Source organism: Aptenodytes patagonicus, chromosome 5, assembly GCF_965638725.1.
Source record: "Aptenodytes patagonicus chromosome 5, bAptPat1.pri.cur, whole genome shotgun sequence".
In the NCBI taxonomy this organism is placed as follows: Eukaryota; Metazoa; Chordata; class Aves; order Sphenisciformes; family Spheniscidae; genus Aptenodytes; species Aptenodytes patagonicus.
The window spans coordinates 50,144,531-50,169,776 of NC_134953.1; the positions used below are offsets into that span (position 1 = coordinate 50,144,531).

General features: G+C 52.5%; 2 protein-coding genes across 5 annotated transcripts; one reads left to right on the forward strand and one right to left on the reverse strand.

The window, feature by feature from the left end:
* The first annotated feature begins 4,350 nt into the window (after positions 1-4,350).
* Positions 4,351-5,540, forward strand: LOC143160456 (protein FAM163A-like). The gene is made up of 2 exons (XM_076338183.1): positions 4,351-4,443; positions 5,127-5,540. The coding sequence occupies exons 1-2, from the start codon at positions 4,351-4,353 to the stop codon at positions 5,526-5,528; spliced, it is 495 nt and encodes a 164-aa protein (XP_076194298.1). The 3' UTR covers positions 5,529-5,540.
* A 2,837-nt stretch (positions 5,541-8,377) lies between these two features.
* On the reverse strand, positions 8,378-23,566 carry LOC143161088 (ADAMTS-like protein 2). 4 transcript variants are annotated; one of them, XM_076339671.1, is made up of 17 exons: positions 23,485-23,566; positions 21,211-21,286; positions 20,616-20,718; positions 19,498-19,643; positions 18,644-18,767; positions 17,287-17,367; positions 16,673-16,848; positions 15,968-16,391; positions 14,958-15,378; positions 14,018-14,124; positions 13,702-13,828; positions 13,128-13,341; positions 12,345-12,500; positions 11,783-11,953; positions 9,859-10,035; positions 9,042-9,186; positions 8,378-8,918 (listed from the first exon to the last, which is right to left on the reverse strand). In XM_076339671.1, exons 1-17 carry the CDS (start codon positions 23,514-23,516, stop codon positions 8,800-8,802), a joined length of 2,799 nt encoding a protein of 932 aa, XP_076195786.1. In that variant the 5' UTR covers positions 23,517-23,566; the 3' UTR covers positions 8,378-8,799. The 4 variants fall into 4 exon arrangements, with proteins under 4 accessions (XP_076195786.1, XP_076195784.1, XP_076195787.1 ...); XM_076339669.1 differs by having other exon boundaries at positions 13,702-13,831; XM_076339672.1 differs by lacking the exon at positions 12,345-12,500 and having other exon boundaries at positions 13,702-13,831.
* Positions 23,567-25,246: the final 1,680 nt, after the last annotated feature.

Sequence of the window (25,246 nt, forward strand, 5' to 3'; positions counted from 1 at the left end):
CTTGTTTCTGTTCCCCCACGACTCGACTTGTCCCCTTACACCTTGCAGCACAGAGCATCTGACATGCAATGAGTTTGCAGGGCCTCAGCCCTCCCCATGCACCCGTCCTGCCCCATGGCTGGGGGAGGGCCGCGCTGCTCGTGTCCTCCCCCCTCACCGAGGTCTGCAACCATGGGTTAATCCACCTGAATCCCACCAGGCTGAGCCCGTTCAGGGCAGGCCGCAGCCTCCCAGGAGCTGCCCTGTTGTTTGCTGCCATAATCTGTTTTGAAAAGGCAGCCCCTGATGCTGTTTTTTTCCAATTAGGCCTTGGGAGATGATTCTGGTAAGGCAGCGGACGGGCTAATTTACCAGGCAGACATTTCATTGAATTAGCCCTTGAGCTGCAGAGCAAAACCGGGAGAGCAGAGCCCGGGCTGGGGCAGGACTTGCCAGCGATGTTCAGCATGATGCTCACGGCAAATAGCCGTGCTCTGCCCAAGCCTAAAACCTGCGCCCGTGTCCCGTGTTAGTGTTCAACCCTTGTTGGATGGGGGGCACTGAGCTCGGGTCTGGTGGGACGCACCGGGAGAGGGACGGGAGTTTCTCAGCTGGGCTGAGAGTGCTGGCGGCTGGCAAAAACCTCACCATCAACTTGCAAACCGTGCAAATCTGCTATGGACGTCATTGAAGGAGAATAAATATAGAAGCCTGCGATGCCGCTCGTTCCCAGAGTCACTTTTCAGGCTGTAACTTTGCGCTGTGAGGCGATATCAATTAAAGAAAATATATCTCTGCAGCAAGCAGTTTTGCACGCCTGCCTGGAGGAGTTCAATACAGCCGGGGACCCTCCCTCCACCCACTCCCATCCCCACTGGGGACACCACTGCCTAGCATCTCGAATCGCTTCCCAAAAGCCAGCGAGGGGCAGGGAGGGTAATGCAGCCCCGCTCATACAAATCCTGATTTTATTCAGCAATGGTTTGTGTGCCGGAGGGTCCCCATGCCTGCCCTTGGGTCGCAGGCCCCTCTCCTGAGCCGCCCAGGAGCAGGTCAGTGGCGACCACCAAGGCATCTGCTCAGAGTGGGATATTTAAATATTTAAACAACTCTCAACTCCCTTTTTAAAAAGGAGAAACGGGACTGCGTCCCGGGGAGTTCAGCTTGTGCATCCCCCTGCGATGCCTCTGCATCCCAACCCGCTGTGGGAGCAGGAGCCGTGGGGCTCAGCTCAGCTTGCAGTGCAGCCTGAGGCTTTTAGGGGACCCCTAAAAACGTATGGCTTTTTGTCGGGATGGTGTGGTGGGGCTGTGCGGTGCCCAAGCCTGAGGGAAGCTGACCCCAAAATACCCCTTTCCCGGCAGGCTGGGATGTGCTTGCAGGGAGTGGATGGAAAATGGAGACGGGCTGATCCCCGGCAGCAGGGATACAGCTGCTGGGGCTGTTTTATGGCCTCTGCAAGGGCTGGAAAAGGCTGTTGTAGTTGTCCTGCCCCTTTCCGGGCCTTATAATTCCCAAGACAAGACCTCAGTTACTCCTGAGATTGGGGCTCTTGCTCCTTCCCCGAGAGGCATTACATCCCATTCTGCATCCCTGCAGAAGAGAACTGTGGGTTAGAGAAGGCTGTTTTATAGGCAGAAACTATTTTATAGGCACAAACTGGCTAGAAAATGAACTGCTAGGCTGCCAGTGTGTAGGATTTGGGGCGGAGGAGGGTAGGAAACTTCCTTCTCTCTGAAAGCATCTCCTCTGAAGAGATGAGGAAAGGCAGCGCTTCTCTTCTGGTTCGTTTTAATTTTTGCCCTTTTTTTTTTTTTTTTAACAGTCTCTATTTTAATAAGGAAGAGCCTGGCGCCTGAGTGGGGCTGCTGAAACACTGATCCTGGCAGCCCCAGAAACAGGAATGCCAGAGATGGGGCACGTGGAAGCCCAGCCGTCCGCGAGGCAGCACTGGTCGTACTTGGAGGTGACCAAAGGGTCCTCAGGACTGGTCCTTCCCCACCTAGGGTCGTTCTCTGCGGCTGCCTGCTTGCTCCAAACCTCAGGCTAATTGGATGCTGCTCTCTGAGCTCTAAATCAAATCACAGCTCCCATGAAATGAAGTTTTCTGGATGCAAATGGCCGCCTGCATCATCCATCACTGCCCGGCTCACAGCGTGTCCCTCTTGGGGGTCATCGAAGGTCAACATTTGCCTTTTCCAGCCACCCACTGTCAGCTTTTCCCTGTTAAGGATGGCACCTGGGGAGTTGATAACGCCATCGAAGGCTCCCCCGTGTATCCCCCCGCCTTCCCCAGTGCTCCTCGCTCTTGGCAGTGTTTCATGGTGCAGTTTGGTAACAGGGCACAGGAGCCGAGCGTGTCGGGGTCCATTATCGGCTCTGCGTCGGGTCCCCTGATGGATGGAGATGTTAGCTGGGTTATGGACCTATTGATTTCTCAGGGGTTTTTTTTGCTTTGTTTCGTGTGCTAGAGTGGCTCGAGGAGGAAATCCAATGTGTGCCTGCCTTTTGGCTTCGTACAAGAACTTTCCAAGAGCCAAAAACCAATTTGCGGCAGGCAGGATCCTGAAAATCACGCAGCGGAGTGAGGAGGGTGGGTGATTTTGGGGGGGGGGGTCTTTCCCCACGGTGCCCGCCGGCACACGTGGCAGCGAGGGGCCAGGGCAGAGTTGGGCAGGTCTTGTCTGGAAACTGTCACCTCCCTCCATCAATTAGGACTGCGTGGTGAGTGGGTAATTAGATCTCCTTGGCTGCAACCGGCTGGCACTTGGGCCCAATCAATTAGCCTTGCTCTGGACGAGACACAGAGAGACATGGGGGTCGGTAATGAAATGTGGTTGCGCCAGGCATCGCCGAAGGGTGGGGGCGATGGGGGCAATGGGTGCACCCACTTTTTGGGTGCAAGTCTCTCACTTTTGCTGAAATTGCAGGTTTCAGGTGCAGGATCATCCTTTCCTGGTGGTTTGGGTTTACCCACCTTTGCAGCAAGCACCTTTCCTGCCGGTCTCCCTAAAAAAGCAGTTTATTTAGCCCTGCTGTGGGGACAGAAGTGGCATCAGCGGGAATGGCGACACTGAGCAGCCCCCTTGGGCAGGGGGGACAAGCTGATGGTGGTGGGTTTTTCTCCTTGTCCTCCCTCCCAGGGCCGCTGGTGTCTCCCCGTGGCCATGCAGCGCTGCCTGTCCCAGCCGGCTGCCCCGGGTCCGGAGTGACCGCAACACCCTGCCTGTCCTTTTCCGGGTAGGTGCCTGCAGGGTGGTGGGGGGACGCTGGGGCTCGTGTGCCCCGGAGGAGATGGAGGGGAGAGCCCCGTTCCCAGCGGCACATAAAACATTGTCCACTTGCGAGATGATGCATCCACCTCACCCATAATTAATTTTAAAGACGAAAAGGCCAAGTGCTGACTAAGCCAGGCCTTCGCCCTGCAAAGCTGTGTGATTCACGAGCTGCTGATAGCACAGCCTTGTCCTGTGGAGTATTTCTCCGAGCTTGGGAAATGCCTCCTTTCCCTGCTCCAAATTAAAGAAAATAATAATAATAATAGTAATAATAATAATAATAATAGTTATTATTATTATTAATCATCATCATCATCTGCAGGACTCAAAATGCTTTTTGCATCACGGTGGCTCCTGGGGGCGTAGGTGCATGCTGAGCCCCATCCCTGTGGGATGCGGGACATGAAACAGGGCTTCCTGCAGGTCCCAAATCAAGGCAAATTCTCCGGAAGCAGGGAAATGGGGGGGGGGGGGTGCTAGCGGGCCACAGCTAACCTCTCCCTCTGCTCCTTCCAGGTCCAACGCCTCTGTCACTGAACGTAAGTAGCCCCTAGGTTCCATGGCACGGGGACGGCGGTGGGGGCTGCTTGGCTCATGCCAAGCCCATGTTAGACCTGTCAGTGCCCGGCAGGCAGCCAGGGTGCATTTTTTGGGCTCAGACTGACAGACTTGTGGAGTTCAAAGGCTCCCCTTTGGCTTTTCCCGGTGGAAACCCAGGTTTGTTTCTGCATTTTGAAGCAGAAGCTGTGTTTTCTGCCGGGAGGGTGGAAATCAGCCCTTTTGGCTCAGCAAGGGGGGAGGCTCTGCGGGTGGACTGCGGGGTGTTTCCCAAAGACCCCAAGCCAGAGGCAGCGATGGCAGCAAAGGGACATGATGCTGCATCTCAGGTGTCCTCTCGCTAGGAGGAGGAGAATGATATTGGGTGATAGCTTTCCGGTTAGGGAGGGAGGAACAGGGATGCGATATTTCGGGATGCCTCATGGGTGTCACGTCTGTGATGTGATGACAAAGCCATAGTAGGTGACTTTCATGTCCCAGAGTGACACGTGTTCCTGTGGCCTTGCCTTTCAGAGTTTGATGGAGAATCGGTCGGATGACAGCGGGAACTGTTGTTATCACCGGGGGAATCCTAGCGACGGTGATCCTACTGTGCATCATTGCCGTGCTCTGCTACTGTAGGCTACAGGTGAGTGCCATGGCCATCCCCCATCTTGCCACGAACCCCAGCAGCGTCGCTGCTCCTTGGGCCGAACTGCTGCTGCAGGAGGGGTCTCGGTGGGGGTTTTCTTGCCTGTGATGGGCAGGGAGTTGAAACCCCCTTTTCCCCCAGGTGCTGCAGAGATACGTCCTTTCCTCCTCCCGCTGCGGGGGACTCCCCTAAGGCTTTTGAGGATCTGCAGCACTTGCTAATTTAGGTGTAGGCTTGGCTGGGTTTGCAATACCAGATGGAGTTGGGTTTTTTTTGGTTTTTTACCCCTGTAAATTAAATGAGGAGGCTTTCAACAACTCTTTAAAAGTTAATGTGAAGTCTGTGCCACACAGCAGCGCCCGTGTGATGAAAAGCACAGCCGTTACTTGGAGGAGTTTCCAACTGGCACAGTAAAATACCTTCCCCTTGCAAACCTCACTGGGAGGGGAGAGGACAATTTCCCCGGCAGCTGCCTCCTGCTGAATGCTCAGGTCCTGGCCAGGTTTTGTCCCACTTCTGCTGCCTTGCAGACCCCAGGTACTGATGGAGCACAGCAGTGAGAGGCTGGCGGAAGGTTTCTCTGGCAGGGGGATGAGGGGATGTGGCAGGGCTGGCTGTGAAGCCAAATCTGCCTGCTGGCTGCTCGCTCCCCCTAATGTAACCCCTTCCCTTTCGCACAGTACTATTGCTGCAAGAAAGATGACTCCAATGAGGAAGAGGAGGAGGAGGAGGAGGAAGAGGAAGAGCCCGACCTTGCCACACACTCGCACCTCGGCACGTGCAATGCCTGCAACTCCCGCATGGTGGATGGCCAGGGCAGCCCTGCGCCCCCCCCCAGCGAGCTCAACCAGCACGGGGCTCACAACTACTGCCCGACCTGCTCCCCCTACGGCTCCCCCTTTTACATCCGGACTGCCGACATGGTGCGCAACGGGGGCGAGAGGGTCACCTACACCCCTGCGTGCTACAAGGAGATGGGGCCGCCCATCAACATGGCCACCCTGCAAAGCTACCCGGTGAGCCGCCACAGCCTCCTCCGCGAGAGCCTCCCGAACCCGCGGGCTATCAGCACGGAGGTGTAGTCACCATTGCCACTAGCACAGGGTGTCCTCAGCCGGCGCCCGCTCGAGGGAAGGGGCTTTTTACTTGTCTTTGGGGGGGGGGGGTTCATGCAGAGAGGACCCCGTAAGCCCAGCCCGAGACCAGCACAGTCCTCCTGCTGAACCGCCCGGCACGGCTAAGCTTTACGGGCGAGAAGACGAGAGAGACCTCGAAGGGCAACATTAAACCGGCCACCTCCGAACCCATCATAAGTGTCATTATTATTCTACTCTATCTCCTGAAGGGACTTGTCTAACGAGGGCTATGTACAGTACAATCTAATTTAATTACCCCAGGATCCCGCGACTCCCCGAGCCCAGAGCGAGGCCTCCGATGTCCCCACGCAGCCACCCGAGGCGATGCCTGCCGCCTCAGGCACATGGAGCGATGCGCGACCACCTGCGAGCTGCCACCTCCGGCAAATCCCACCGCTGAGCTGGGAATGGCAGAGCTCCTTGGCAACGGGAAAGCAAAGAAGGGAAGATCCGGATCGTCCTGCTCCCCTCGTACTGCATTAGTTGCCACTAGCAGTTAGCTTTTGTGTTTGAGTGTAAGATAGGACACTGTCCCCCACCTGCCTCTGTCTTTGCACGTGCTGAAGAAGTTCAAGACATGAATAGATCACCACTGGGAGAGGCAAAGTTGCTTGCAAAACCGCTCACCCATGCAAACGGGCACGAGCTGATCCTTCTGCGGCCGAAGCCCCCAGCTCTTCTACTCTTCACAGGCTTTCTTAGGAGCGATTTTAACTTGGACCCATAAAAATGGCAAGATTTTACTTACAGGAAGAATTGCATCCCTAAAAAACTGCAGTTTTGGTCACCTTCAGCTTTCAAAGCCCTACCCAGCCCATCCTGACAGCTCTGGACAGCCAGATGAAGGTTTGTTTTAGGATGGCTTTTGCTTTTGACAGCAACAGCAGAGACCACCGGGTCATGTGTCCTCCTTTGCGGGGCCCACGACCTCCCATGGGAGAGTGATGTTCAGGTGATCGGGGTCCCCCCCTTTTGCTTTTGGAAGAAGAGAGTACAAGACCCGAACCTGGGTTCACCGGCTCGGCGGCTGGTAATGACAGCAAGTGACTCTGCCTTTCTGCAAAAATGAATGTGGGAAAGTTCCTTCTTCCTCCATAAATCAAATTAGGTGAAAAATTACTGAAAGGACATCTCCATCATTCACGGGCACTTCCATAGCAACTGGTGCAGGACTGCTCGGCTGAGCGCTTCCCATTCACGGCAGGGAGGAGGGACCCGGACAGCAACGATCGCCGCAGCCATGAGGATGTTGTTGGAGGCAATGGCAGGAAACGCTTGCCATGCCTTTGCAATACAGGGTACAACTGCTCAGAAATGTGAGTGCTTTTGGGGTTTTTTTTTTCACCACCGCAATTTAGAAATCATCCTGCTGCTCACAGAAGAATTTAGACTTAACCTCCCCATTCATGCACAGAAAATGTAGGTCTCAGCATGGAGGTGCACGCTACGTAAGCCTCGGATGTCTACGTTATCAGGCAAAAGGCTAATTTACACTTTGGACCTGCTCGTGCCTTGGCACCTCTGCTCAAACTATCCAAAGAAAAGGAGCCAGATGAACGCCAGTGTGGCCATGGTCCTTGTAACCAAACACCTTGCCCCAGCCCACATTTTACACAGCCTGTTGAATAAACATTGTGCACCATCTCCCCCACCTCTGGCCCAGAAAGACATTGCATTTCCATTATCCTGAGACTCAGTCTAGCTGCATCTCTTTTAGAGAGTCTCCTTCCATTCTCCAAAAAGCGATAGCAAGTCTTTAAATGCCATCTCACATTAAGGGCAGGCAGGAGGGAAGATGAAAGTTAGCAGCAGCAAAGCGCTCTGGATCCCACTGGCCAATAGTCTGTAGCTCCTACTGCTTCCCATCCAGCCAGTACTCCTCCCTGAAAAGATAGCCTGTAACTGGAAAAAAAATCTTGGCTAACTCAGTAAATTCCATCCTTTCCCACTAGAGCATCTGCTCAGCTAGGTCTCCATCCTGCTGGGAGCCACAAGTTAGTATGTCCCAGCATGACCTGCGGGCTGCCGCCCGCACGGCTCTGCCAGACGGCCCTGCAGTGCCGTCCCCTCGAAGGGCGCAGAGCCAGCTCGCGGGCACGGCAGCTCCCAGCATCCAACTCTACCTCTTGGCACGCAGCAAGGCTTCCCACAGCAATGGCAGCACGTGCTGGGCCGTGACCTCCGGAGGGTGGGAATAACATGGGGGGCTTTTGCTTCTGTGGGTTACCCTTCTTGTGAAAGGAAGGCAACCGCATCGTCATCTTCATCACATGCAAATTAAGCATGACCTGTTGGCTGCTAACGAGGTGCCAAGGCTGGTGAGGCAGTTCCAGAGTAGCTGGATGGCCAAGATGAGGGTTATCCTCACGGCCAACACAACGCCCTGGGCCTGGCACGGCTACAGAGAAACAAGTGAGTCTGAAAGGGCTGGAAACGTGGGAGATGCAACTGTGGGTTTTAAGGTTTTGGGGATGGTGGAGGAACAGGACGGGGTAGGGGCATGGATCCCAGATTTTTTCCACTTCAGATTCCTCCTGTTATTATTCTCTGTCTTTGCTGCTCAGCTATGGGTCCAAATACAATGTCAGAAATAAACAAGGACTTTGAAATACAAAACAGGAGTGGTTTCTGTTCTTTGGCAGGCAACACAAAATGGGGTTTATCTGGTGCTGCCTGGAAGCTGTCCTGGTGCAAGGATTTTTTCCTCCCTACCCTTCCTGCTCCTGCTTTCCTTCCTCTTGTGTCCCTCTTCTTCCCTTGCCTCTGGCCTAGGTACATGCATCCCAAAAACACAGTTTTACAGTTTAGCTCTTTATTGTGACACAGAATTTTTCAGTGTGTTTTGGAAATTGCTCTTGTAGTAGAAGAATCTGCAGGGCAGACCAGAGAGACGGCTGCTGTCGTCTGTGCCCTGCTGCGGGCTTGGCCTCTGCGCCCCACCGCCTCCAACTAGAGCTATTCTGATGACAGCAGAGACAGGCTCTCCCAACTCACTTCTCAGTAGCTTTCTAGGAACTGATGGTTTCTCTTGTGTAAAATCCTCTTGGTGGAGAGGGAACGGTGATGACTAAGTCCTAGGAATCCTTCCTCGCTGAGCAGGCTGGTCTACAGGGACTGGCTCCACAGCCAAGCCAAGTGGGGTGGCTTCAAGTGGTAAAGTCTGGCTCAAGGGGGCTCTTGCCCCTGAACTTGGAAAGGAAGTACGGCCTGGCAGCAGTCAGGGTGACTTGAGCCGACACGACCGGCAGCAAGCCTTCCTGTAGTACCAGTGAGAGCACAGCTTCACCTTCAGCACCAGCACGCAGTTGGCTGTCGCTTTGTCTTCACAGTCTTCTTCTGGGGAGCAGAAGCATCCACAGAAGGGGTTAAAAAGGAGATAGATGGGCTTCCCCAGAAGAGACCGGGACAGAGGAAAGGGCTCCCAAGGGCTGCTCTCCCTCCCTGCCCTGCCAGACATACCTGGTGCCTCTGTGGGGCATGGCTGGAGTTGGCATGTCTGCCTGGCTTCTGGTTTGGAAGTGGGGTCACAACCCTGAGCCAGCGCTTCCCCCTGGTAACACTTCACCTCACGCAGTCGCACACCAGCACCACACGTCTTGCTGCACTGTCGGGATCGAGAGCAAGGAAAGGGATCGTGAGAGGCATTTTTTAATTTTTCTATAGTACCCAAGTTCTTTCTTCCAGTGAGGCCTCCCGGTCCCTGCTTTGGAGACTGTTCTTGAGGAGGTTTGGGTCAAATCCCACACTGATCTCAAACTTATGTTCCCCTTTTGTTGCTGGAGGAGAGCCTCCCTGAGCCGGGGTTGGGGTAGAGCAAGGGAGGAGTTTGCTTTCAACTCTTTAATGCAACTCAGAATTGTTTTTGCTTTGAGTGTTGATGCTGTGATAGAAGAAGGAGAAAATGGCTGCTGCGAGCCAGGCCCAGCTTCCCCTGTCCTCCCATTCCCTAAACGCTCACCAGTTAAAATCAAGGGAAAGCAGGGAAAGACAGAACATTGACTCCTGGCAGAGGAGGAGACACGGCTGTATTGCCTGCAGTGCAGTGCATGCTCTTGCTTGAGACAATAATCCACATGCTCTAAGGTTTTCCCCAGCTCCCGTGTACCAGTCCCTCCACCTGCTGCCTGGTCTGCAGAAGAGCAGAGCTCATGGCCCCATCCAGACCTAACAGAGCTCTCAGCAGAACAGGCTGCTAGAAATCCTCAGTGCAGGTCATGCTCCACCAACCAGGGTTATGAGGTCTCCTCTCCCTCTTCCTCACCACCCCGAGCCCTACCTGGGACCAGGAGGTAGTGAACCACGTTGAACATGGCCTCTTGAAACAGGCAGCTTGCTCCTCAGGTTTCTGAGAGGCCTCACAGCGCTTCTCGGGGTACTCCCTGTACACACCATTCTCCAGGCCTGCACACAAGACAACCCGGGTCTTCATCCCTCGCCCACAGCTAGCATCACACTGGGAAAGAAAACATAACGGCCAGGTAACAAATGATGCTCGTTAGCTGTAGAGCTTCAAGATGGCACCCTGCTCAGAAGCAAGGTGCTTAATGCATGTGCCGACACCAGTCTGAGGTAGTGCTGCCCAGGTCACAGGAGCAATAGGTGTCTGCAAAGGAGCCGAATTTCTTAGGGAGCGAGGACAGGAGCTGGTCATTAGTGTTTAGCCAGCATTGGGAATGCCAAATTCACCTTGGCTGGCCTTGAAAGCAGCTACCACAAGGGACCTGGAGCAGCCAAGGTAAGACTGCAAGAGGCTTTCTGTCTCATTTTATGTGTATCTATGTTCTCAAAAACAGTGTAGCCTATTCGTGTAGCAAACTACATCTTGGAGTACCAAGAAGCTTTGCATGGGCCCAAGGGGCCCAAACTGGTGCACTGCAGGTGCTTTGCATGGACAAGTACTGCTGAGCCCAAAGCTATGCAAGCTTAGCTAGGAGCTCTCAACTCTCAGGATACCACCAAGAGAAGCGGCAGGAGGCAGGATCTGATTCTAGCTCAGCTCTGCTCCCTGATGCCCATGGAGGCAGTTGCCAGTTTGAGATTTCACTGCTTTGTGCCCTTCTTCACCACGGCAGGGCCAGCACAGCTGGCTTGCATCTGCCCTTAGTCATCCTGTGAACTCACTGCTGATCAGCCAAGAGAACACAGCAAAGGCAAAGAAGCTGGCACACACAAAGGTGGGGAGCTCAGCTGGTCTTTCAGAGTTTGGGTGAGTTTAATAGCCTGGACACAGCTGAAAAACTGCACTGCAGCATTGTTTGTGACCCACACCATAGGCCAGAGCAGGACAGGGTTATGGGACAACCATAGGTCCCTAGGTTTAACCAGTTTGTGCTCATTACCAGTGCTGGAGGGAGACTCAGCTGAATGTAGTCAACAGCTATAAAGGGTAGCAAAATGAAAAGAGGTTTAGCTATGGTTGGAGGGGAGAAGGCTTGGCTGCTTCTCTGGTTTCCTAAAAATCTTCTTCCTTAGCGCTTTGTGAAGCCCTATATTGCTCAAGACTTTAAAGACAAAGCCCAAACCCCACAACTGACTCAATGTGTTCCTTCTGGGTGCTCTGGGATTTGGACCAGCTTCTAACAGGAAGCCCAGAGCCCCTAGGACTTGAGCAACAGAGGGGGAGTAAGTAGACTGGCAGAGACCGATTGCCTGGTAGAATGGGGCACCTGGACCACATTCACTGGACTACAAGTCCTGAGGCAAGTACACAGCTGTGGCCTGGATGAGACTTCCAGGGCAGGGATCTGGGCTGTGGTTCAGGCTTACCTCTGGCTATTGTTTATCAGAGATGAAGCTGGTTTTGTTGGGGCTTTCTCTTTAGTGGTGGGACCAAAATTTTTTGGGGCTGAGTGCAGGTTCTGGACAAAAGGAGCTCTGCTGAGGAGTCTGCAACTGCCAGCTGGGAGCCAGAGGTGGGAGAGGATGGTTTCCTTAGGATGTTGCTGCCCTCCAATGGAGGTCCCTGGGAAGGCAGCAAATGTCACAGACTTTGGGGTGGTCTTTAGGGTATGGTGGGGGACAAGCTGGCGTATTTATTACTCCTTCCCTCTCTCTGGAAGGAGCTAGGATGAGGGTACAGCTCCTCAGTTGGAGGTCACACCATACAACCTTGCTCCTCCAAGGGACCCAGGCTCCCACATCTCCTGTGGGATATGGGGTGGGAATAAAGGCTGAGGACACAGGGCTGGGCTTGGCTTTACCTGGTCCCACTCCTGCTCCACCCAGTGCGCAGGGCAGTTCTTGTCTCCACACGGATGGACAGCCAGGGGCTTGGTGGCTGGGTCACACTGCGAGTCGGAGATCACTTTGCCCTCCAGGTTGCGACACGCGATGAAGCGGCTCATGCGTCCCTCACCACACGAACCTGAGCACTTGGAGGAATAAAGGGCATTTAGACATATCAGAAAGCAGGAAGGTGGAGGGGTCAGGGTCGGTGGTGCCAGGAGACCTGAGTCCAGAGCCTAGCCCTGCCACTGGGACTGTGGCACTGGATCCCAAGGGTCTTTAGAGGTACATCTGATCAGAGGCTTCCATTCTCCAGGTGCCGTGAGCTTCCCAGATTATTGAATGGAGCTCACCTCACAGCTAATGAAAATTCACAGCATGGAGAGGCAAAAATACAGATTATTCTAGTTTCTTTAGCTTAGCCTCTGCCAGAAGAAAGCCAAAAGAGAGCAGTAGCATGACTGCTCACCTGCTCCCTCCCGCCAGCCCTGCACTCCCTGCATCGGGTTCAAGGGGAAGCAGACCCTCCGGACTCACCGGGCCCCAATCTGAAGCGGTCCAGCGGCGGTCGCAGGGTGGGCCTGTGCACGCCTTCTCGCTGCTGGGCTTCTGGGACTCGTCACAGAGGGGTGCCTCCACTGAGCAGCGCACCTCCCGCTTCCTCGTCCCCTGCGTGCCACACCGGGCCGAGCACTGCAACAGCCAGTCAGGCCCGGGGCTCAGAAGCAGAGAACAAGGGGGACGAGCAAAGGTGAGGGAGGCAGCTATGCCTTCTCCCGTTTTCCTCCTGCTGCACTAGGGGAGAGGGTAAGGGCCCCAGCAGGGACAGAAAAAGGTGCTTCCGTCTCTATCTCTGCTGCTTAATTACTTTGGGTCCTAGAGCTCCAACGCTCCAAGATGCTGAGTCCTGGACTGTTATTCAAAGTCACTGGGCAGCTCCACTGTCCCAGTCCCAAGCAGGCTGTGGGAAGTCAGTCAAAGGGATTTCAACTGCGTTTTAGCTCCTCTATGTCTCCATGCTGTTTCCCCATCTGCCCTTAGTTAAATCCTTGGGAAGAGGGAGGCAAAGCCTCTTGCTGACAGGGCTTTCATTTGATTGTCCTGCTTGAGAAGTGACCTTAGAAAAAATGTTTTGCAATGTTCTTTGTTCACTGGGCAATGCCAGAACAGGGGAGTGGTGGGTAAAGGCAGTCCTTGTTTCCCCAGGATGCAGTTGGCCAGGGGCTTCCTCAGCACCCAACATCTGCCAGCCACCTTCCTCCACGCCCCAGCCCAGCCCCGGCTGCTTACCTCTGGGAGCAAAATTGCCCTGCTGCCTACCTCGGACCACTCGGAGAGCTCCCACTGGGGCCCACAGGCCTTGTTCTTGCAGGCTTTCCTCTCCATGGGCCTGGCCAGCCCAGCTGACTCACAGAGGTCATCATAAACGGAGCTGTCAAAGCCTGGAGCCAGCATCTTCCAGCAGCGCACAGTGCGGTACTGATAGCCCTCACCACAGGTTCTGGAGCATTCACTCCACCGGCTGGTCTCCCACCTCCACGAGTAGTCCCCAGGAGAGAAAGCACAAAGGAAAACCCAGGTAAGGGGGACAAGGGACACGCGGTGGCTGGGGAGTGCTGCACGCCTGCGACTCCCTCATCCAGTAGCTACTGCTATGAATCTGCTCATCACATATATGTCTGTGTTAAGGTGATGCTGGTCTTGAAAGCCAACTTTGCCCTTAGCAGGCAATTTAGGCAGCAAATTCCTTCCCTTTTTTTGCTTACAAGGAGATACAAGGGCTTAGCTGTTGAAGCGTATCTTCCAGCCCAGAAATGGCTGTATACTTTGAGCAGAAAATGATCCTTACAAAGATATGCTGTCCCCATGGATAGCTGATGTCATTTCCACTCACCTAGGCTGGCAATCTCTCCCTGTGCAAAATTCATGAGTAGGTTCTGGTCGGGTTAGGGCATCGCAGTACGTTTCATCCACTTCTACTCCGTCATACCGGACACACATCGCATAGGAGGTGCTGATACCTGCTGGGCAATCAAGACCCTCTCTTGGTCAGGCTCCATCAGATCCAAAAGCCTCCTCCCACCATGATTAAATTACTGGAGTGCTCACTGCATCTGGAACTCTACCTGCCATTTTAAAAAATACCAGTATTCTCTCCATCAACAGCCAAAAAGGACCTCACATGATCAGTCACCTGAAGCCAAACTTACCTGAAGTGCATGTGGAGCTGCAGGGGGCATAAGCTGAGACTTTCCACCGATACATGTCAGCCAAGCTAATGTCATCATGGCCCACGGGGCTCACATCGAACTCATTGCTGTGGAAAAAGGAGGCGGCATGAGCTAAAAATGAAGAATTGCTGCAAACATAAAATACACTGAATTCCCTCCTCACTGTCTTTGAAGATGAGAAGAAACCCAGTGTTTCCGCTCTCCACCTCCCCCACCTTGGGCAAGATGGACCACTGATGAACAGAGTGTAAAGCCTTGATCCACCTCCTGAATTCAACTAGCAAGGCTGTGAAAAGCTGTGGATCAACATCCTCTGAGAGGAAGCATCGTTCATAGTGAGACTTGTCTGTATTATGGTCTTTCAAACATGCAGGTGCCCTCAGCCTCAGTTCATGCTATCGCCTCAAGAGGTATAACGTTAAGTTGGAAACGGGAGCTCAGGCAAGGTCCCTCTTACCATATAATGTGGTGGGAGAGTTCCCATGTGGCTTGCCAGAAATGTTTAAAAGTTGGCCCTCGTTTTCCTGCCAAATGTTTATTGAAGTTACAGAGGCACGTGTGCCCAGAGGAATGGGACAGAAGGGGCGTGACGTGCTGGTAAATGTGTGTATGTGACATGCTACAGACTCCTGGCCTTCTTGATAATCACATTAGTGTTGGCCCCCCAGGTCCTTCAGAACCCATTTAAATAGATTCCTTAGAGGCGGGGGCAAAATACATTCTGGGAGCTCTGTGTCAGGCCAGTTGTGCTAATCGGTTTTTGGAGGACACACCATTAGTCAAGCAACTACAGCAGCTGCATGGATAGACGTTGGAGAATGGGGACATCAAGGACAGCAGTGAGACTACCAGAGTATTGGCTTGACCCTCCCTCCCCAGCTAACCATGCTCCTGTTTTGCCCAGGAAATCAAGTGCCACCTTTCAGTGCCAGGGGCTTGCAGAGGCTCTGCCTGGCTGATGTCCGTTGTTGGGCTGGCACCTAGCAGAGGGTTCTCCACAGATGCCATCATGCTGTAGTTGGCTGCTTCCCCCTGACTCCCAGCAAATGCCTCCACCTTCAAGTCCTCCAGTGAGTTCTTACGGGCCGGCGCTTTGTGGAGGCCCTGTGGCCACCGGGCAGCCGTCTCGGTCCATAGTCCTGCTGTGGAGTTCCTCAGGGCCAGCCTGGCTGCCAGGTGCTGCAGCTCCCTACAGAAGGCAGTGTTGTGCAGGTCTCGGTGACACAGTCGCCTGAAGAGACGAAGCCTGGAGGATGCTATGTGGCTGTTCTCTGAGAGCTCGGATCTCCTCATGCTGTATGGAACAGCTGTGCTGATGGAAATCTGATTGAACCTGAGAGCTGGAGGAAAAATACAGGAATGGTTTAATTATCTTGGATGGCTTATACTTCAGCATGTGGTATCTTACAAGGCAAAAACCACTGAGTATTTGGCCTCAAAATCATAAATTGCCAACAGGCCTTAATTGCCCTGACCAACCTCACACACACTCTCTGCCCATTGCTCAGGAGCTCTATTTAAGCTCAGGCCTGGGCCTTCAGACCTGGCCTGAGCAATGCTGCAGGTGTACTTTGTCCCTGAATTGTTGTTTGGCTTTCCCAGATTGACCTCAGATTTGACCTGTCACCTTGCTTCACCTGATGATCACTGGACGGTTGTTAGGACCTGTTGCTGTCACTGCCTTGCTTGCCAAGCTCAGATAGCATGGGACTGCCCTGCATGACAGGGCACTGCTTGATCTGTATCGTGGCCACCCTCTCCCAGCTCCCCTTCCCTTATGGAGCTACTGGCCTTTGCTACTCCCTGAGTCTCCACTCTGCTATTAATCATCTCTCCCTCCTGTCTGCCCTGATGGTAAAACCACCTTAGATTTCAAGAAGGCCAACGTGGGATGTCCACTTTCAAGGAAGGAAAAGCAAAGCAACCAACCCAACTCTGTTTCTCCACCAATTGCTGCTGCTTCCTCCTCCTCTTCCTCTCCTGCTGTGTTTGCATGGTAGACCTGTCTTATCTGGAAGTCATACTTCTTCTCTTCACCTTGTTCCCAGCCCCAGTCCCGAGTCTGACTGGTGGAGTTGGTCTGGAAGAAGTGCGGGTGACCGAAGCCTAAATCTTCATGTCCTTCTCTTAGAGGAAGCTGTTCACTGGTGTCATCTGGCGACAGGGATAGCCATGTGGCATTGAAGTCCTGGGCAGCTCTGGAGTTGGCTGGAATGGGATGGTTCTGGCTGGTATCGGGTAGGTGATGATAGAGAGGTCTGTCTACAGCAGGGGCTGCAGTTCGGAGAGGTGGTGTCCGTGGTACAGTGTAGTCATAAGTTATGTGTGGCATTTTCCCATTAAAGTTATAGTACTGGAGGAAACAAGGAAAGAAAACGAAACTGTTTTTATTTTAAGGACATGTGTTTCCCAGAGACCTCTTCTAGCCACATCCATTTTGTGATGGATGTTAAGAGAAGATAGCATCCTCATAAATCCAAGAGGAAACCCCCTCCAAGACAATATCTGGCTTCCTCAGCCACCTAGACACTCAGGTTTGGCTTGGGAACCAGGTAAATATTCCCTTTGTTTGAGGGAGGCTCACAATTTTAGGACAGGCAAGACAGGAAAGCCTAAAACTAGCTCCTCACATACCATGGCGTTCAGAGACTGGTTAGTGGGCCCGTGAGCTATGATATACTCCAGCCCATCTGAGTTCAGGCTCGAGGGCCGCCGGTACTTGAAGATCGTGCCAGCTACCCTGAAGTTCTGGGGGTTGTCAATGGCAGAGTTGCCGTTGAAGAAGAAATGCCCGGATTCATCTGCGAGTGCTTTAAAGAGAGAGAAAAGGGACAAATGTGATACTCCGTGCAGAACACCAGGGCTGCACTGGCACTGAGGAAAGCAAACAGCTCATGACCAAGAAAAGCCCAACAGAAAAAGAACCACAGGCCCTCCAGTGTTCATCTTCCACATCAGGTCAGATCAGCAGCGTTCAATGCCTGCTGCTTTCATTTCCCTCTCCAACAAGAGCACAAACGTCTTCACAACAGGGACTGCCCATAGTGAGCTTGGTTTCCAAATGTCCCTCCTGCCGCTGGCTGCTGGAGATGTGGTAGGCTTGGTTTATGGAGAGATGAAGTGCCCCTGTGCTACCCTGGAGGAAATGCTCACAGATAGCTCTCACAGCACAGAGTGCACAGAGCCCTTCTCCCACCTCACAGGCAGCTGAACTGGGACCTCCATGTCCATCCGGTTCCTCTGCTTACCTAGGATGTTTTCTGTTTTCCTGCGCTCAATGATGAGGATGTCCGTGGCACCGGCAGGGATGTTGGTGATGAACACATAACCTGAGGAACAGAACAGACAGTGAGGAAACCCCAAGGACAGAATAAAAATGTGTAGGTAGGAAAAGCAGCTCGTGGGATAAGTGTATATGTAGGAGGGCAGCGCTGCCCTTCAGGGGCAGGACGCTAGGGACATAAATGCATATTGCGCCAGTCTGTGAGCTCTGACCCCAGAGCTCCCAGTCCCATTGAGCTGTTCCTCTGAAGTCCCATTATAGATCACCATTACAGGTCTCTAAGGCTCAGTCTGAGCACTGCTGCATTTGGAGCCAGGAAGGAACTGCACAAGTATAGCAGTCTTTAGGTGTGTGAACAAATGTGCTCTCACGCTCTTTCTGGCACGAGCACAGAAAAAGCTTACTAGTGATCAGGGCTGATGCTGAACAGAAGATGGAAAAGACTATAGGTCCCCTTAGCTCCTGACTCAACAGAATTTGTCTCAGGAGTAGCATAAAAATTGACCTTTAAAGGGAGAGGAAATAAGAAGGCTCTGAAATTATGTGGTTTAGCACCTTGTCTTTCCTGCTAGAAATGCAGGCCTTGTCCAGTCTGTAAGATTTTGTAAGGACTGGAATGGGAGGCCAAAACTGTGTCTGTACTGCTAGAGGGGTTAGCACAATTACCCCTGCTCTGGAAAGGGGCCTGAGTGCTTTTCTAGTCTGGTGTCTGTAGAGAGCGAGGCAGACTAGTGAAACAACAATGTGAAATGATGTTCCAAAGCATCCTCAAACCACAGTTAGTTAATTACTAATGAGCATACCACAGTCTATTCCTTCTGTGGGTGGAGGAATGGGCCATGAGGTTGCAAGGGATGAATCTCAGCCCAGTTTCAGACTGTCCCTGAGCTGTGCCAGCCATAGGACTGGGGAAAGCAGGAGACTAAGTGCAGGCTGAAACAAATGCTGTGACCCTCATCATAGGAGCTTAAGTTTCAAATGAACACGTAGCACAAATAAAAGAAGATTCATTGATCTCTTCACATTATCTGAGGCGGGCAAGATGCCAAAATCAATAGGAACAAATAGATCCCCAGCTGCTTCCTATTGTAAAGAGATGAAGGGAAACCTTACCAGCCTAATATACAGCACATCAAACCAATTTCCTCTGATGATTAAGTGAAAAGGACAAAATACAGGCATTTAAGCAGGGGTGGCACTCTTCAGCTCTTTCCAGCAAGCAGCTGGGAAACTCCTACTCATGTTCAAGCCAGTCACCCTTCATGCCAGCTGGTGGTAAGAAGTAGCAGGTGAAGTCTCCAGACTGTGGTAGCAGGGAGTACCTATCTGTGAGATTGCCTTTCGGAAGCTGCCCGAGACACGGTGGCAAGTGCTGCCGTCCCCTCCACACACCCTGCATCTGTCCATCGTCTGGGGTGAGTACAGGCTCCCATCGCACCCAACTGGCTGCAAAGAACAGAACAAGAAAGGGTTTCCTGGGGCCAACTTATCTCCACAGGTCAGGGTGTTTTCAAGGAAATGCCACCATGCTCTTTTGGTGAGGTCCTGGGGGGGTGTAGGTTAGCTTAGAGTGGAGTAATGAGTGAATCCAACAGCAGCAGAAATTCAGCTGTGTAACTTGTGACCATCTACATTGTGCCCCTGAACCTGGGGCAGGGGCCTGTGCATGTAGGTGAATGGAGTAAGACTTGGGTAAGCTGTTTTGGTTCCTTCTGTCTCTGTATTTAGGCCAATCCTTCTCACTGAAATAATGACATATGTCATCACCCTCCAGGCAATGCTGCATCAACAGCAGGCCTTTCTGAGGTTGTAAGGCACCTCTCTGTAACACTACATACAATCACCCTTCATCCTTGCCGTATGAGGTGAAAAATCAAATGGAAGATTTTTTTTTTTTTAAATTGGATAATTATGTAAACAAACCTCCAACTCTAGTCTTCTCTGTGCTGGGAAGAAAGTGCTGTCACTCAGTGGGAACATATGGATGTATATAATTCCCTTTGTGTACTCCTCTCTGCTCTCCTCTAGCCCACAGGCATTCAAGAGTGAATGTAATTACTTCACGCCAGGCCTCAGTTTCAACTCCCTGCTGGAACCCCTGGCTTTGCGATGACCAGGAGGTCCAGCCATGCACTTAAACTCCCAATTTCTGTACCATTTCCTCCCACAGCCTCACCTCACACTTCCCATTGATGCAGACCCCTTGATAGGTCCTATCCTTGCAGGAAGTACCATCCTGTGCTCGGGCCATCAGCTGCCTCTCTCCGCTCCGGGTGGTGCATTGAAGGTCACATGGCTTGTTAGAGATACTGGTATAGTCATCTGAAGGGACAGAGGCAGAAAGTCACCAGGCAGATCAAAGTGCTCAGAGGTGGGCAGCGAGGAAGGGGACTTCCCTCTTATCCATACTGAAGGTTTGATATGACTTTGGATGTTCTTGCTGCTTGAGATGAGACCCCAAGGCTCAGATTTTGTAGTAGTAAAAGGGTCATGGTATGAGGCTGCAGCTGGGGACCATGCCTAGCAGAAATGCTTCTTGCTGGCAAACCCTCTTCCTTGCCATACCCTCTCCCCTTTGCAGTGCCATCCCCTGTGCCAGACATGGGAATCTGTACCAGCAGATCCCAGACCATACATAAATATAGAAGAGCAAGCAAGACCTATAAGAGGGATACCGACAGTGTGGGGCTGTGGCCAGCTACACCCCATCCAGCTAAGCAACTGAAGCTAGAGATGCAGATGTTCTACGTCCCCTTGGCAGCTAATGGAAAAACAAGTGGGTCCAGAAAGAGTGTAATATCTCAGGTGAGCTGAATTTGGGCCTCAAGGGCCACCTGACAACCCATGTGAAGCAATTTGTCTCGCCTGTGCAGAAAACTGATGGGCATCCTGCTCAGAACAACCCACCACCAACCCAGTGGGAAGCATGCTGGGTGACAGAGGCAGCCAAAATGGTAGAAGGCACAAAGAGCATGAACACCCACTCTGCCAAGATGACTGCTGGTTAGCCAAGACAACTCAGAGAAGCCTGTGTCCTGTCTGCCCACCAATGCTTGCTGATGTAGGATCCAAAACAGGAGCAATGTGGTGAGAGAGGAGGCCTGGCTGGGTAGAGCGGCTCTGTGAAGAGACAGGGAACGATTTCTCCAAAGCAGGAAGCATAGGGAAGCACTTCCAGACCAGCCAGGAGCATCCATCCCTTGTCCCCTGGGACCTTCCCCTTCTTCTGTGTCTGAGAAGATCCTGTGGGTGTTTTCTCACCCTGATCTTTTGTGTGAAGCTGTAAAAACCCACCTGGATAGAGGGGCATCCAGTGGTAGTAGCGCTTCCCAAAGGCTTTGGCATTGAAACCGGAGCACTGCTGCTGTTTGAAGCTTGCTGTGTTGGCTGGGCAGGGCTATGGAGGGAATAAATGTGATCAAAAGCTCCCTATGTCACAGCCATGGTTGTGACAGCTGCTTGTCCCTGCTGCATCCTTGGAGGATGAAAATGCCCTGTCCACCCTGGAAGGAATCAGTGATGGACTCGGAGGTGCCATAATACAGGCAGAAAGGCCAGGCCTCCATCGCAAAGGGCCCCTCAGACAGCTGTATTTAACAGTCCTGCAAAAATTACTTCCAGCGAAGGGAAAAGCATGCTGGAAAAACCTCCCCCCACCCCACAACAAATATGCTTTTATATCCTTTTCCTCCACCTCTCAGTCCCAGAAAGTAGAGCCCATCTCCCACATCTTCAAAGGCACGCTGTCAACCACTCCAGGAGTGGATCGTACCCCTTATCTGCACTCCTCTGACGGACCAGTCGCACCCTGAGTGCTGGTGCTCTTGCAGCTCCAAATGTGACACTCTGAGGCCCGTATTGACCAAGGAGTACTGGAAGTGGTTCTCACCTGCTGCTGGCACAGTTGGTAGTGCTTGGCTTGACCAACACACATGGTGCTGTTTGTTCCCTGGGGCATCTGGAGCCTGCAAAGCAGAAAGAAAATGAGTTGGAGGTCTGTGAAGTACTAAGGTATTGAAGATGACAGAGAAGTCAGGCCTGACTTAATGGGGAGAAGCAAGGTAGGCATTTTCTCAGAGCAAAGCTTTCTGGATCTAGACTAGCCAACATCTCCTCTGAAACACATTTTCAGTGCTTTTAGGTGGACTGTGATTTTTAGACTACTCTTGTTTTGGGGTAGGTTGAGCAGACGGGGAGCAACTGCAGTATCACCACCACTGTGTCCCTTCACCGCTGAGCTCCAAAAGGGTTGATGTGACAAAAGGACAACAGACCCTGATGATCCATCACTCTTATGGAAGCACCCAGGATTTGCAGTGACCAAGGGAGTTGATTTCAGGATTCACTGTGCAGTAGGCAGGGAGATGGCACCTCTCATGGGCACTGGCCACCTTAAAAGATTAGCAGGAAAGGCCTGGTGCAGATGACGGACCAAAACCACGGGAATTTCTCAACATGATGCTTTAGCTCTGGCCAGCAGCAGTTATCCAGGAGATACTGGAGTCCTTGACTGATGCAAAGGCGAAAAAAATTCTTGGAAGCTGGGAAGACGTAGGGAGGATGGCCGAGACCACAGATTAAGGCAATGTGGTCTGTGTAAAGAACAGCAGCAGACAATGTGTTAACAGTATTGGGAACTTAGGATGCACTGTGTAATGAAGAACCCCATAGGCATATTCAAGCTGGATTGGCTAGAGGTACTGCAGAACAATGCTTTACACGATATAGGCAAAGCCTAAATTTGCACCAAAAGGCTTGAAAACTGCCATTCCTTTCAGCTGAAGCAGAGGCTGCCTGCAGACTCAGGCAGAAATTGTTTTGTGGGCATCCTTGGCTCACACTTAAGCTGTTCTTAAAGCTGCAGAAACCTTTTGGCTGGGTTTTATGTTGGGCTTTTTTTTTTTTTACATTCAGACTTGAACCCTGGAGTAAAATGCCACAACAAAGCCCTCCCCTCCCCTCCCCAGCTGTGGACTCAAGGAAAGAGCAGATGCCAAATGGAGAGAAAAATCTCTCTTCTGGCAGCAGGCAAAGGGCAGAAGGGCGGTTCTGGCTGTGCGGGGGTGTGGGACAGCCCCAGGCTCCCTCCCGCCCTCTGTTTCCCATTGCTCTCCCATGATGGCCATGGTGTGCTGGGGAGGCGGAGCAGCGGCAGAGACACTGGCAAGCCCGATTAGCAGGGAGGCCATTACTGCAGCACATCTGGACCCTCGCCGTGCTGCCAATCAGCCCACATAAAAGTTTTCTGCTGCAGGAAGGAGAGCAGGTGGGGGCCCTAGTCTGAGCTTCCTCCGCTCAGGAGTGCATTCACGCAGAAGGGAAAGGCGCCGAGTGTGGAGTGGGCAGCCCCCATGGGCTTGCTGTACTGCAGGATTCGGGCTCTCATTAACATCTTGGGAGTCTGGAATAGCAAGTTAGTGAGGAGGAGGAGCGCTTGGTGGCAAGGTGACCTGGAGGGGACAGTGGGAGTTCAGGCAGCTGAAGTTCTCAAGCTCTCCCCACTCCCGCAAACCCTGTCCAACCGATACCAGGACTGTAGCAGCTGTAGGGGACAAATGGAGATGCTGTCAGGTGACAGCCAGATAAATGATAGAGGGAAAAAGATTTGCAAGCTCTGCAGGGAATAAAGAGGGGAAATTGCTGAGATATGGCTGAGCTGGCTGCTGCCAGGAGTAAATCAAGTCCCCAGAAGATGTCTGGGAATATGTGCCCACATACTTAGCACAGGAACTGGCTACAAATCAGGGTTAGGTTGGTCAGGGCAGCCACGGTAAGTGAGGGTTTGTGAAAGAAAAGGGAAGAGGAATACAGTTAGTCTTCTCCAGCCCACAGCCCCGTCATCTTCAAGTCTCTCACAGACCCCAAGAGGGGACCAAGCCCTTGCTCCCCATCGGACAAGCCAGGCTGAGTGAGTGACATGTTTGGGGGGCCAGTCGGCTGCCCCACTGCAGCATGCTTCTCCCTCATCAGCCCTCCCCACCACTGCCTGCTCACTGCCTACCCCACGGGCAACAGCCGCCTTCCTTTCTGAGAGGCTGCAAAAGAGAGAAGGGACAGCCATGCAAACCCAGGAGATTTGGCCCAAAAATGCAGGTCGGGGGCACCCCGTTTCCCCTCTGGTGCTTGAGGCCTGGCCAAGGGCACAGGCTGGGACACAACTCACCTCTGTCGCAAGCAATGCCTCTCTCGGGACATCACGCCTCCCCCACAGGACCGGGAGCAGGTGGACCAGGAGCTCCACTCTCCCCACCACTTGGTGACTTCTTCATCCCAGGGGCCAGCTCCATCTGCTGCCTCACTACTGTCCTGACAGAAACAGAGCATGGTTAGCTGGAGAACCTGGCTCCTCACCATCCCAGGCAGAGAAGGGCCTTCCAAAGGCAGCTCCCCCAGGGAGCACATCAGCTGGATGCCTTCTAAACGGGCAGCACTGGGACAACTGTGGCAAGATCAGGGCCCTCTGGGGTCACGCCAGGCTCACACATCTCAAAATTCAAATTTCCCTCCAAGACTGAGTTATGCATGGGAAGGAAGATGCCTCCAAGACCTCATGACATGATGTAGAGAAGGGCTGTCGGGCTGGACGTGTGTGACAGTAACGCGTCTGCAGCCTGACCCTACAGCATCGCTCCCAGCCCAGGTCAGATAGAACAGCAGATCACGGCTCATGCTGCCTGTCTGGGTCTGACGCATGGTCAGGAGAGAAGAGGAAGAGCTGCGGTGCTTGGTCGTGCGGAGGCCCGCCCGCAGGAAAGCTGGGGGTACGCATCTGTCACTTGCTGGAGCTGCATTTCAACAAATAAACTTCTCTTTGTGACTAAATCAGCTCAGATCCAAGTTTCTCACCCTCCAACCTCCACAAAAGTCATTTTCAAGAGTGCTTCAGAACCAAAGCCTCCTTCAGTTGCTGTTGTCCCCTCTCTCCATCACCCCACTATGCTCAGAGGAGGATTGCTCCCTCTCCCAGCATACCTTGCTGGGGCTGAGCCTTTAAATTTGGCAAACCTGAGCTCTTTTGGCCCCAACGTGGTCGTTGCAGCAGGTTGCTGTTGGCTCTGCCTCCACAATTCCCAGCAGGTAAGTGATTCTGTGTTTTAGCTGGGTCTTTTTTTTCCTTGCAATATTTTCCTGTTTAGTGTCTGATGGCCTAAAAGCTCGCAGGGACTTTGACAAACTAGCCTGTGCAGGAGCTAATTTGCTGTTTATTGAAATACAGCTGTGAGCAGTGCTAAATGCAGCAATGAGTTTAACACAGGACAGTGACTGGAAGGGATTTATCAAGCTGAAAATGCTGATAGTATTTCAGTATTAGTAGAAGAAAATGAATAATTTGTGTGTGTGTGTGTGTGAAGTCTGCTATGTTAAAGTAAGGGCTCAGGGAAGTTCTATCAGTGCTACTATCAGCAAAACATGCTGGTTTGTGGCAGTGGCTGATAGTCCTGTTGTAAAGAACCGGTCTGCAAAGCGTAGTTGATGGATGTGAAAGAAAACTCAGCAGGGTTTGCTCATTGCTAAATGTGCTCTGTTCACTATTTTGGCTGACTGTCTCTTGGCTTTATGCTCTTTCATGGTGTAATAAAGCCAGTGTTCTTCATCTTGTAGCGTAATTCCTGCCTGAGAACTTGTTTCTACAGCGTCTGCCAACAGAACATCCTCTGGGCAGAGGAGATGCAGCTGGTTTTATGCAAATATTTTTAAGTTGTAACTTAGCGTGGTTGAAATGCGCGTAGTGCCTCTTCTTGGTGATAGTCAGAGAATGTTGAAAGTAACCTACCCTGCTGCAAAAAAGCACCACGTTACCTGATGCTTTACTCTCTAGTGATTACAATAGTTGATTTCTAAAACAATACAACAGAACTCTTTGCTGTACTTAGATGTTGTGGCTGGAGTTGACTTGCCTGACGGGGACCAAATGCTGTGGCCAG

What these genes read in the sequence shown, in the direction of transcription:
- LOC143160456 (XM_076338183.1), top strand. Translation starts at nt 4,351, where the DNA reads ATGACAGCGGGAACTGTTGTTATCACCGGGGGAATCCTAGCGACGGTG. An exon ending in TCTGCTACTGTAGGCTACAG is followed by an intron (nt 4,444 to 5,126) that starts GTGAGTGCCATG and finishes CCTTTCGCACAG; the next exon opens with TACTATTGCTGCAAGAAAGA.
- LOC143161088 (XM_076339669.1), bottom strand. Translation starts at nt 23,516, where the DNA reads ATGTCCCGAGAGAGGCATTGCTTGCGACAGAG. An exon ending in ACCAACTGTGCCAGCAGCAG is followed by an intron (nt 20,719 to 21,210) that starts GTGAGAACCACT and finishes TTCCCTCCATAG; the next exon opens with CCCTGCCCAGCCAACACAGC. An exon ending in TGGTGGAGAAACAGAGTTGG is followed by an intron (nt 15,379 to 15,967) that starts GTTGGTTGCTTT and finishes TTTTTCCTCCAG; the next exon opens with CTCTCAGGTTCAATCAGATT.